Source organism: Salmo trutta, chromosome 14 (genome assembly GCF_901001165.1).
Source record: "Salmo trutta chromosome 14, fSalTru1.1, whole genome shotgun sequence".
Classification (NCBI taxonomy): Eukaryota; Metazoa; Chordata; class Actinopteri; order Salmoniformes; family Salmonidae; genus Salmo; species Salmo trutta.
The window spans coordinates 79,056,418-79,069,997 of record NC_042970.1 but is presented as its reverse complement, the minus strand read 5'-3'; the positions used below and the strand labels follow the sequence as shown (position 1 = coordinate 79,069,997).

The 13,580-nt window shown below is 42.0% G+C and overlaps 1 protein-coding gene across 1 annotated transcript in view; it reads left to right on the top strand.

The window, feature by feature from the left end:
* Positions 1-636: 636 nt before the first annotated feature.
* The window catches only part of LOC115147482 (uncharacterized), a 54,577-nt gene continuing 41,633 nt past the window's right edge, over positions 637-13,580 (top strand). The window contains exons 1-3 of the mRNA XM_029689730.1: positions 637-768; positions 9,058-9,137; positions 10,019-10,096. Coding sequence (XP_029545590.1) covers positions 10,042-10,096 — 55 coding nt within the window. The 5' untranslated portion in view covers positions 637-768; positions 9,058-9,137; positions 10,019-10,041. The remainder of the gene's footprint in view (positions 769-9,057; positions 9,138-10,018; positions 10,097-13,580) is intronic.

Here is a 13,580-nt window from a genome sequence, read left to right as displayed (position 1 = left end):
AAAAAAGATCACACAATAAAATAACGTTAACGAAGCAGCAATAACCAAATACATGAAAGATTATTCATTGTCATTAAAAAAAACACGCATCATGCAGACACAATGGGACACAATAATCCCAGACAGACAGACAGACTTAGTTATATGCATGTCAGGGTTCACTTTGGGTCCATTGTTCTGAAGATCAGTGAGCTGAAGACACCTCTTTCACACAAGAACACACTGGAAATTCAGAGCAGCTTGTCTTGGCCTTGGCATAATGACAGCTCACTGTTGTCTGTTGATTTTAGCTAGCTAACTTTGGTAAATGAAAGTTAGCTAAATAACCAGCTTACTAGCTCAGTATGGGGTCTTGCTGTAATTCAGCGGCAACGCATCATATTGTTCACAATCCAGTCCACAATGCACAAAAATGATGCACAAAAACTACATCTGTTCTGGAACCTTCAGTACCAGCTGATGAGGAGTGATGGAATGGGTCACATTTTGTCTCTTGTAAAACATGTAGGCCCACTCCTCAAATAAAGAAATGTAACTACAGTATGCTGACTTTAGACCATTTTCTATTTAGATACAGTAACATCACTTATGTGACATGCTGTTGCTGCATGTTAATGCCCAGACTAGGCTTCTTTAAAATGTATCAACCACAGAACTCACACAGGCTACTCCTGCTTCTACTAATACTTACAGTAGACTACTTCTTGTTTCCACGCATTGACAGTAAGTTGACTAACTGTTCAAGACTTCTCCCCTTCACTTCACTCTGTAAGTACACTTGATGATATCTTGGAATATAGTTTTAGTTTTGATGTTTTTAGCCATACATCACATGACTTACTGTATCTTTGTACTTCTTGGTTTATATTGAACTGTGTTTGGTTGTTACATCAAGGCCTGTATTCATAAAGTGTCTCAGACGGTCCATATAATTATGATCTAAAAGGCTAAACTGATCCCAGATCAGCTTTCCTACTCTGATACACCTTGTGAATACTGATCCTGGACTGTGGTTTCATGTGTTTAGTTTAGCTCAGTTTATTCAATTGCATGTTTAATACGTGATCAGTAGAGTATGCCGTAATGGACGGATCTCAATTCAATGTTCACTGTCAAAGTATAACAGGGTCAAGTATAACTGTGTGTTTGTGTGTGTGTGTGTGTTATGTGTCTGTTTCTGTGTGAGTGTCAATGTATTTTTATATATTATTCTGATTGTTGGATATACAGTCACGACCAGAATTATTTGCACCCTTGACAAATACTGAGCTATATTGTATGCTACAAAAGATGGGATGTACGTTGTACATGTGGTTTTACATGAAGACTTGTGCATGCTATTTTAAGAGCTCTCAGAGCAACAGATATAGATACATATATTATACACTGCTCAAAAAAATAAAGGGAACACTTAAACAACACATCCTAGATCTGAATGAAAGAAATAATCTTATTAAATACTTTTTTCTTTACATAGTTGAATGTGCTGACAATAAAATCACACAACAATAATAAATGGAAATCCAATTTATCAACCCATGGAGGTCTGGATTTGGAGTCACACTCAAAATTAAAGTGGAAAACCACACTACAGGCTGATCCAACTTTGATGTAATGTCCTTAAAACAAGTCAAAATGAGGCTCAGTAGTGTGTGTGGCCTCCACGTGCCTGTATGACCTCCCTACAACGCATGGGCATGCTCCTGATGAGGTGGCGGATGGTCTCCTGAGGGATCTCCTCCCAGACCTGGACTAAAGCATCCGCCAACTCCTGGACAGTCTGTGGTGCAACGTGGCGTTGGTGGATGGAGCGAGACATGATGTCCCAGATGTGCTCAATTGGATTCAGGTCTGGGGAACGGGCGGGCCAGTCCATAGCATCAATGCCTTCCTCTTGCAGGAACTGCTGACACACTCCAGCCACATGAGGTCTAGCATTGTCTTGCATTAGGAGGAACCCAGGGCCAACCGCACCAGCATATGGTCTCACAAGGGGTCTGAGGATCTCATCTCGGTACCTAATGGCAGTCAGGCTACCTCTGGTGAGCACATGGAGGGCTGTGCGGCCCCCCAAAGAAATGCCACCCTACACCATGACTGACCCACCGCCAAACCGGTCATGCTTGAGGATGTTGCAGGCAGCAGAACGTTCTCCACGGCGTGTCCAGACTGTCACGTCTGTCACATGTGCTCAGTGTGAACCTGCTTTCATCTGTGAAGAGCACAGGGCGCCAGTGGCGAATTTGCCAATCTTGGTGTTCTCTGGCAAATGCCAAACGTCCTGCACGGTGTTGGGCTGTAAGCACAACCCCCACCTGTGGACGTCGGGCCCTCATACCACCCTCATGGAGTCTGTTTCTGACCGTTTGAGCAGACACATGCACATTTGTGGCCTGCTGGAGGTCATTTTGCAGGGCTCTGGCAGTGCTCCTCCTGCTCCTCCTTGCACAAAGGCGGAGGTAGCGGTCCTGCTGCTGGGTTGTTGCCTTCCTACGGCCTCCTCCACGTCTCCTGATGTACTGGCCTGTCTCCTGGTAGCGCCTCCATGCTCTGGACACTACGCTGACAGACACAGCAAACCTTCTTGCCACAGCTCGCATTGATGTGCCATCCTGGATGAGCTGCACTACCTGAGCCACTTGTGTGGGTTGTAGACTCCGTCTCATGCTACCACTTGAGTGAAAGCACCGCCAGCATTCAAAAGTGACCAAAACATCAGCCAGGAAGCATAGGAACTGAGAAGTGGTCTGTGGTTACCACCTGCAGAACCACTCCTTTATTCGGGGTGTCTTGCTTATTGCCTATAATTTCCAACTGTTGTCTATTCCATTTGCACAACAGCATGTGAAATGTATTGTCAATCAGTGTTGCTTCCTAAGTGGACAGTTTGATTTCACAGAAGTGTGATTGACTTGGAGTTACATTGTGTTGTTTAAGCGTTCCCTTTATTTTTTTGAGCAGTATATTTAAGATATATCAATAGATTGTTGTGGAGACATTTTGAAAATGGCCTGAAGCAATGCAGGTGCTTCTACACCTGCACCGCTTGCTGTTTGGGGTTTTAGGCTGGGTTTCTGTACAGCACTTTGAGATATCAGCTGATGTAAGAAGGGCTATATAAATACATTTGATTTGATTTGAAGTAAGAGTGACAGTAAGAGTGATTGAGTGGATGCTTCGTAAGAGCTTTAGGAGTAGAATTAACATGAGACACAGTGATGGTGGGTTGTGTTTAGGAGTAGTATTAACATGAGACACAGTGACGGTGGGTTGTGTTTAGGAGTAGTATTAACATGAGACACAGTGACGGTGGGTTGTGTTTAGGAGTAGTATTAACATGAGACACAGTGATGGTGGGTTGTGTTTAGGAGTAGTATTAACATGAGACACAGTGATGGTGGGTTGTGTTTAGGAGTAGTATTAACATGAGACACAGTGATGGTGGGTTGTGTTTAGGAGTAGTATTAACATGAGACACAGTGATGGTGGGTTGTGTTTAGGAGTAGTATTAACATGAGACACAGTGATGGTGGGTTGTGTTTAGGAGTAGTATTAACATGAGACACAGTGATGGTGGGTTGTGTTTAGGAGTAGTATTAACATGAGACAGTGATGGTGGGTTGTGTTTAGGAGTAGTATTAACATGAGACACAGTGAGGGTGGGTTGTGTTTAGGAGTAGTATTAACATAAGACACAGTGATGGTGGGTTGTGTTTAGGAGTAGTATTAACATGAGACACAGTGATGGTGGGTTGTGTTTAGGAGTAGTATTAACATGAGACAGTTATGGTGGGTTGTGGTTAGGAGTAGAATTAACATGAGTCACAGTGATGGTGGGTTGTGTTTAGGAGTAGTATTAACATGAGACACAGTGATGGTGGGTTGTGGTTTTGTTTGTTTAGATGCACACACTGACTGTCAACTTCCTGTTCTGCTTTCCTGTCTGTCCTCTCACAGGCCTCCTGAATCATATCTGAAATCTGTATATACACATTAGACTATACAGAATATGGTTCTCTGTAACTCAGTTGGTAGAACGTGGCACCTGCAACATAATGGGTTTTATTCCCAGGACCACCCATATGTAAAATATATGCACATGGCTGTAAATTGCTTTGGATAGTTGAGTCTACTAAACTGCATTATATATGGACAGCAGACTACAATAGACCACACAGTCAATACAGCAGGCTATAGTGATGTTCATTGATGCCTCTGCTAGATAAAGCTACTACCAGTACTGTACAACAGAGGAGGTTGGTGAGCGGATAAATAGGAGGATGGACTCATTGCAATGGCTGGAATGAAGAATCACTAACCATTCATTTTAATAATTTTACAGTCCAAATGAATGAGGACATCAGATTAGGACTGGAGGCTGCAGTAATGTTGAGATGCCAGTAGGGAGATCTCTAGTCTAGAACACTGGTACCTTCAGTACCACTTTGATACAGCTGATGAGGAGGGATGGGAATGGGTCAGATTTTAATTATAAAACAAAATATAGAAAAATAAGAAATGCAACCATTTTCTGACATGTTGTTTATGCATGTCAGTGTCTTAACATCCTGACTAGGCTACTTTTAAAATGTGTCTCACACTTACAAATCAAATCAAATGTTATTAGTCACATGCACCGAATACAACAGGTGTAGACCTTACAGTGAAATTCTTACTTACAAGCCCCTAATCAACAGTGCAGTTTAAAAAAATACGGATAAGAATGAGATAAAAGTAACAAGTAATTAAAGAGCAGCTGTAAAAAATAACAATATATACAGGGGGGTGCCGGTACAGAGTCAATGTGCGGGGGCAACGGTTAGTTGAGGTAGTATGTACATGTAGGTAGAGTTATTAAAGTGACTAATCATAGATGACAACAGAGAGTGGCAGTGGTGCGGAGAGGGGTAGCCATTAGTCTGGGTAGCCATTTGACTTGATGTTCAAATAGTCTGGGTAGCCATTTGACTTGATGTTCAAATAGTCTGGGTAGCCATTTGACTTGATGTTCAGGAGTCTTATGGCTTGGGGGTAGAAGCTGTTTAGAAGCCTCTTGGACCTAGACTTGGCGCTCCAGTACCTCTTGCCGTGCGGTAACAGTGAGAACAGTCTATGACTAGGGTGGCTGGAGTCTTTGACAATTTTTAGGGCCTTCCTCTGACACCGCCTGGCATAGAGGTCCTGGATGGCTGGAAGCTTTGTCCCAGTGATGTACTGGGCCGTTCGCACTACCCTCTGTAGTGCCTTGCGGTCGGAGGCCAAGCAGTTGGCATACCAGGCAGTGATGCAACCAGTCAGGATGCTCTCGATGGTGCAGCTGTAGAACCTTTGAGGATCTGTGGACCCATGTCAAATCTTTTCAGTCTCCTGAGGAGGAATAGGTTTTGTCATGCCTGCGTCACGACTGTCTTTGTGTACTTGGACCATGTTAGTTTGTTGGTGATGTGGACACCAAGGAACTTGAGCTCTCAACCTGCTCCACTGCAGCCCTGTTGATGAGAATGGGGGCGTGCTCGGTCCTCTTTTTCCTGTAGTCCACAATCATCTCCTTTGTCTTGATCACGTTGAGGGAGAGGTTGTTGCCCTGGCACCACACTGCCAGGTATCTGACCTCCTCCCCATACCCTTTCTCGTTGTTGTCGGTGATCAGGCCTACCACTGTTGTGTTATCGACAAATTTATTGATGGTGTTGGAGTTGTGCCTGGCCGTGCAGTCATAAGTGAACAGTGTGGAGTGGGTCTAGGAGTGGGTCTAGGGTTTCTGGGATGATGGTGTGAGCCAGGACCAGCCTTTCTAAGAAATGAATGGCTACAGACGTGAGTGCTACGGGTCTGTAGTCATTTAGGCACAGGCACTTGGTGGTCTGCTTAAAACATGTTGGTATTACAGACTCGGACAGGGAGAGGTTGAAAATGTCAGTGAAGACACTTGCTAGTTGGTCAGCGCATGCTCAGAGTTCACGTCCTGGTAATCTGTCAGGCCCTGTGGCCTTGTGAATGTTGACGTGTCTAAAGGTCTTACTCATGCCGGCTGTGGAGAGCGTGATCACACAGTCGTCCAGAACAGCTGGTGCTCTCCTGCATGTTTCAGTGTTATTTGCCTTGAAGCGAGCATATAAGTAGTTTAGCTCGTCTGGTAGACTCGTGTCACTGGCCAGCTCTCGGCTGTGCTTCCCTTTGTAGTTTGTAATGTTTTGCAAGCCCTGCCACATCCAGCGAGCGTCAGAGTCGGTGTAGTACAACTCAATCTTAGTCCTGTATTGATGCTTTGCCTGTTTGATGGTTCGTCGGACGGCACAGCGGGATTTCTTATAAGCTTCCAGTTTAGAGTCTCGTTCCTTGAAAGCGGCAGCTCTAGCCTTTAGCTCATGTATGTATGTACGGTCAGTGTGGGGACGACGTCATCGATACACTTATTGATGAAGCCAATTACAGATGTGGTGTACTCCTCAATGCTATTGGAGGAATCCCTGAACATATTCCAGTCTGTGCTAGCAAAACAGTCCTGTTGCTTTGCATCTGCTTCATCACTTTTTTATTGATCTAGTCACTGGTGCTTCCTGCTTTAATTTTTGCTTGTAAGGAGGAATCAGGAGGATGGAATTATAGTTAGATTTGCCAAATGGAGGGTGAGGGAGAACTTTGTATGCGTCTCTGTGTGTGGAATATAGGTGGTCCAGAGTTCTTTTCCCTCTAGTTGCACATTTAACTTGCTGATAGAAATTTAGTAAAATATATTTAATTTTCCCTGTGTTAAAGTCCTCGGCTACTAGGAGCGCCGCCTAGGAGCGTTTTCTTGTTTGCTTATGACGGAATACAGCTCATTCAATTCTGTCTTAGTGCCAACCTCTGACTGAGGTGGTATGTAACCAACTACGAAGAATACAGATGAGAACTCTCTCGGTAGGTAGTGTGGTCTACAGCTTATCATGATATACTCAACCTCAGGTGAGCAATAGCTTGAGAATTCCTTAGATATAGTGCACCAGCTGTTATTTACAAAATTACATACATCGCCCCTTGTCTTAACAAACACCGCTGTTCTATCCTGCCGGTACATCGTATAACCAGCCAGCTGTATGTTGACATTGTCCTGGTTCAGCCACAACTCCGCGAAGCATAAGATGTTACAGTTTTTAATATCCCGTTGGTAGTTTATGTGGTGTGTTTGCCAGCAGAATTGAGGGAATTGGGGGTTTATTAGATCGCCTCTGAATCCTCAGAAGGCAGCCTTCTCTCTGGCCTCTCTATCTACGCCTCTTCTTCATGCAGATCACAGGGGTCGGGCTTGTTCTTGTTTCTCTGCACTGTCAGTAAGTGTTGTTGATTTAGATGAACTAACTCAGCATCACCTTCCTGTCATCCATAGACCTATACAGACTGAACCATATCAGAGTTATTTATATGGACAATATACTGTATGTCCTTCATTAGCACTTTATATTCACAGAATAGTATATGGACAACAGGCTACATTAGACTATATATGGATAACAGGCTACATTAGACTATATATGGATAACAGGCTACATTAGACTATATATAGATAACAGGCTACATTAGACTATATATAGATAACAGGCTACATTAGACTATATATGGATAACAGGCTACATTAGACCATATATGGATAACAGACTACATTAGACTATATATGGATAACAGGCTACATTAGACTATATATGGATAACAGGCTACATTAGACTATATATGGATAACAGACTACATTAGACTATATATGGATAACAGGCTACATTAGACCATATATGGATAACAGACTACATTAGACTATGTATGGATAACAGGCTACATTAGACTATATATGGATAACAGGCTACATTAGACTATATATGGATAACAGGCTACATTAGACTATATATGGATAATAGGCTACATTAGACTATACAGTATATGGACAGCAGCAGTCAATACAGCAGGCTATGGTGATGATGATACTGTCACGGTTGTCGTCGGTGAAGGAGGACCAAAACGCAGCAGGTATGTGCAGGCTCATCTTGACTTTTATTAACTATCAAAATGAACACCAAAATAACAAACAGAAATACGATCGACAAAAAACAGTCTGGTAAGGCACAAGGCTAAACACAGAACAATCTCCCACAAAATACAAGACAAACACACCCAACTAATATAGGACTTCCAATCAAAGGCAACACCAAACAGCTGCCTTCAATTGGAAGTCCAACCCCAATTAACTCAACATAGAACCATACTCACTACTCACATAGAAATACATAAACATAGACCATCAACCAAAAACCCGGAAATACTTAATCAAACACCCCTTTTAACAAACACACCACCCTGAACCACATAAAACAAATACCCTCTGCCACGTCCTGACCAAACTACAATACTAATTAACCCTTATACTGGCCAGGACGTGACAGATACTGATTCCTCTGCTAACTAATGCTACTACCAGAACTGTACACAAGGGTCAACAGTGTAACATAATATGATAGTGGTTCGTTGTAATAATACAGACATCAGTGTTTGTGTGCTTCAATCTGACTTTGTCAAGTAGACAGTGTTGTGTTTCACCATTTTATCTGATGTATTGTCAGTTTGTAATGTTGTTATTACCCCAATATTATTGAGGACATTATTATTAGGATGGTGCAGTAATGTTGAGATGCCAGTAGGGAGATCTCTAGTCTAGAACACTGGAACCTTCAGTACCACTTTGATACAGCTGATGAGGAGTGTAAATGGGTTTGTAGAATAGAATGAATGACATCATGGAACTGACCAAATGTAAATGGAACTTTGACCTGTTCCATGTAGAACTCAGAGGGACAAGGCAACACATTGTAAGATGTTATAAACATTCCATATAGAATAGTCAACATATTGTTAACATGGTGCTGTATTCAATAAAAAGTGGAAATGTAGGACCCACTCTAATACAGTAATCTTAATTTTCTGACTTGCTGTTCTGCACGTCATGCATGTTAATGTCTTAAAGAGGAAGGAAAGAACAGTTCTGTATCAGCTACTTGTGTTCTGACTACTATAAATATGTATCAACCACAGAACTGACACTTACTAGCAGTTCCCACTCACTACCAGTCAGTTGACTCACTGTACAAGACCTCTCCCCTTCACTTCACTCTGTAAGTACAATATACAATATAGTTTTGGGTTATTTGTTTTTAGTCATTAGTCATATTCTTGAGGGTAATTTATCATTTGACTTCTTGTTATGTTTTGAGCTGTGTTTTGGTTGTTACATCAGGGCCAGAATTCATAAAGTGTCTCAGTGTAGGAGTGTTGATCTACATAGGGATGAGATGATTAACCAGGGTAAAAAAGTCACGTAAACAAACATTGTAACACTGCAGTGTGTGTGTGTGTGTGTGTGTGTGTGTGTGTGTGTGTGTGTGTGTGTGTGTGTGTGTGTGTGTGTGTGTGTGTGTGTGTGTGTGTGTGAGAGAGAGAGAGAGAGACACAGTGGATTTATCTGAGGGCCCTTCAGGACCAGACTGATAGGGAGTAGGGTTGACATCTATACTGTGTAGGATGTGTGTTTTAACTTTTCTACATCCATAACAACCAGCTCTCTAGACTTTGATACAGACTCTATGGGCCTTCACTACAGATGGTGTGTGTGTGTGTGTGTGTGTGTGTGTGTGTGTGTGTGTGTGTGTGTGTGTGTGTGTGTGTGTGTGTGTGTGTGTGTGTGTGTGTGTGTGTGTGTGTGTGTGTGTGTGAGAGAGAGAGAGAGTCACTTGCTGTTTATCCTCACAGCTTGGGATAGGAGGTATCATTGAACCTGGTGGTCAGTCTTTAGGCTGCTGTACAGCTTGACGGACCGTAGAGGATTGAACATGTATCCTCCTATATTTGGGCTTCTGAGAATAAAACAGCTTCAGAACAATCAATGTAGAAATATGTGTTTACAGATCTGTTCAATAAGTTGTTGTTGATGTTGATATAATGATGATGATTATGTAGTTATTCACCAGCTATAGAGTGAGTTGTTTATGTTTCTAAGACTGCAGGGTGGGAGATGCAACAATGACCTTGAGAACAGCAGGAAGTGTGTTGGGGGTCTTTCTCTGGTCTGTAGCAGGTATGGTCTCATTCTTATCTTTTAGTTGCTCTGTTTAATAATCTACAGACATTTCTAAAAGGATAAGAATCATAATGATATTCTGGTGTGTTCTGTTAGGAGTCTCCACTTCACTTTAAATAGTCATATTTCACACCTCACTGAGTGATGCTTATCTCTGGTTTCCATTCACACTCAACTCAGGAACTATGTCAACAAAATGTGGACCAACAATACTCTTATTGAGAGCCATTTTTGCTTAATTTTCATTTAATAAATGTTGTGTTGTGTGACTGTGTTTCAGTGGTACTGGGTCAGTATGGCTGGAGTGTGACATACACCACTCAGAGTATCTGTACCTTGAAGGGGTCAACAGTGGAGCTGTCCTGCTCTTACACATATCCCAGAGGTCATACAGTCACATCAACCTTCTGGTTCACTGAAATGGAGACTGAAGATCTGGGTCAGGACCCAGAATATGCAGGTCTTGTGGAGTATCGTGGGGATAAGGAGAAAGACTGTACACTGAGGATCACAGACCTGAGAGAGAGAGACTCATCTACGTACAGGTTCAGATTACTAACAGATCAGGAAGGAGGGACATATACTGGCAAACTTGGAGTGACTTTGTCTGTCACAGGTAAAGTAAAAACCAGCTATTATGTTCAATTACAATTAGTTCTGGACAATTGTTGTGGTGTGTATGTATGATAGTCTGTTTAACATAAGATTTCTTCCATCTTTGTATTAGAGTGAGAAGTCAGTGATAAAGGGATTTACAGTGATATTGTTTTTTCTCCAGGTCTTCAGGTGAAGGTGACTGGTGGACATCAGGATAAGATACTGACCTGTAACACCACCTGTACTCTGACTGACAACCCCACCTACATCTGGTACAAGAACGGACAACATCTAGATGAGAGCACCTCCCCCCAGTACAAAGACCCAGTCTTCAGTAACTATGTAGACAGCTACTCCTGTGCTGTAAAAGGCCATGAGGATCTCCACTCTCCTGCAGTGTGTGAGTGTTTATTTAATACATTATACTGTGTGTTGGTTTCACTTTGTCATTTGAGAACTTTTAGCATTTCTAGAAAGAACTGAGAATATAATCCAGTTGTTCTCTTGTTATGTCACTGTGTTTCAGGTGTTCAGGGTCAGATCTGCTACAGAGTAACTTACACCAAGAGGAGAATCTGTGTCTTGAAGGGGTCAACAGTGGACATATCCTGTACTTATGTTGGTTATTATTCCACCACATCAACATTCTGGTTTAGAAGTGATAAGTCGACCCCTGAAGACCTAACCAGAGACCCAGGGTATGCAGGTCATGTGAATTACACTGGAACATACAGAGGTCCCTTCACCCTGAGAATCACAGATCTGAGAGAGGAGGACTCAGCTGAGTATCGCTTCACTTTTAAAACATACAACTTTGAATGGGGTCATAGTTTCCCAGGAACAACTCTGTCTGTCACAGGTAATACTACACTGTATGATACAACTGTAAATCATATTGAATTACAGGAGAAAATAAATGAACCATCCTGTTAACACAGAGGTATATGTGGTTTTATACATATTGTTTCAGGTCTGCAGGTGAAGGTGACTCCTGCTGCAGAGGGACAGAAGACACTGACCTGTATCACCACCTGTACTCTGACTGGTAACCCCAGCTACATCTGGTACAGGAATGGACAGAATGTACAAGATAACTCCTCTCCCATGTACTCCATCAGCAGTGAGGATGCAGACAGCTACTACTGTGCTGTAAAAGGCCAAGAGGATCTCAGCTCTCCTGCAGTGTGTGAGTACAGTACAATAGTACCGTATTCTACTCAGCAAGTATCATGCATTCAGGCAAAAGAGACACGTCTTACCTTATAAATCATTACAGAACAAAACTTTTCCTTTTACTTGCTGTTAATATCACTCTGACAAAATGTTTGGTATTTTACCAGATGACCCAAAGAACACCTCAGTGTCAGTCAGTCCCTCTGGTGAAATAGTGGAGGGCAGTTCAGTGACTCTGACCTGCAGCAGTGATGCCAACCCACCTGTGGACAAATACACCTGGTACAAGAAGAATGGAGGTGACTATCAGAGTATGACAGGACCACAGCATGTCTTCAATCAAATCCAATCATCTGACAGTGGAGAGTACTACTGTGAGGTCCAGAATGAGATGGGGACAGACAGGTCTAGGACCATAAACATGGATGTGAAGTGTGAGTAAAGTACAGCTCAGTGTTTGAATGATAAGGTAGAAAAACAATTGGAATTAAATGCATTAGTCCTAAAGCATAACATCTCCATCTGTAATTATTAACGTTTTGTGTAAGTTAGAGTTTTAGATAGTTCTCTGACTTAACAGATCATTTATTTTTGACATGACATTTGTAAATATACTACGGTCATAAATATACTACTGTCATATCCTTCTGACAAATTCTCCTTTACCAGATGGCCCAAAGAGCACCTCAGTGTCAGTCAGTCCCTCTGGTGAAATAGTGGAGGGCAGTTCAGTGACTCTGACCTGCAGCAGTGATGCCAACCCACCTGTGAACAAATACACCTGGTACTTTCAAAATAAGACTTTTCTAAATGGATTTGGACAGATGTACAACATAAGTAAGTTCAAGTCTAAGGACAATGGACATTACCACTGTGAGGCCTGGAATGGAAGAGGATCTAGGAACTCTACAGCTCTGATGATCATTTTACCAGGTGAACTTTCATCTTCAATATTTCAATACAAAATTACATTTCAATTTAATATTAATAATTATACATTGGCTTATCATACTTTGTTTTATAATTATATATACATTGAGATTAGATCAGTTAACAGATGTTGTATTTTTGTCCTAGACTACATTTATGTTCAATTTATTAAATTACAGTACTCTTATCATCCATATTTTATTATAGAGAAACAGACCTCAGTTCTGACTGCAGCTGTAGGAATCATAGTGGTTGTTCTGGTTCTCATCCTCTGTCTCTCTGGACTCATGTGGTTCAGGTGAGTGAAGAAGTGATTAACTTCATTCATGTATTTATTGGCCCAAAGCCCTTAACTACTAAACTATATTACAAACATATCAACTTCCACTAGAGGACAGTAGAGAGCAGAATTCAACGTGTCCGTCTTTACAGGAGATCCACAGGAGGAAGTGATGCCACAGCAGACACACAGGTGATTCTATCAGTTAAACCAGGACCCCCCCCCCACCCCCCCAACAACTCATCAGTCTTTGATTATAATAATCAGCTGTGTAGTGCTAGGGCAAAAACAAAATGTGCAGCTCTGAGCTCAAAATGTGCAGGGCCCAGCTCTGAGTTTGGAAAGCCATGAGTTACAACTCCATTTTCATTAATTTACTGTGTCACGACAGTCTCTTTCATACTATTTTAATTGTTGTTACCTCTCTCTCTCTCTCTCTCTATCTATCTCTCTATCTATCTCTCTATCTATCTCTCTCTATCTATCTCTCTCTCTCTCTCT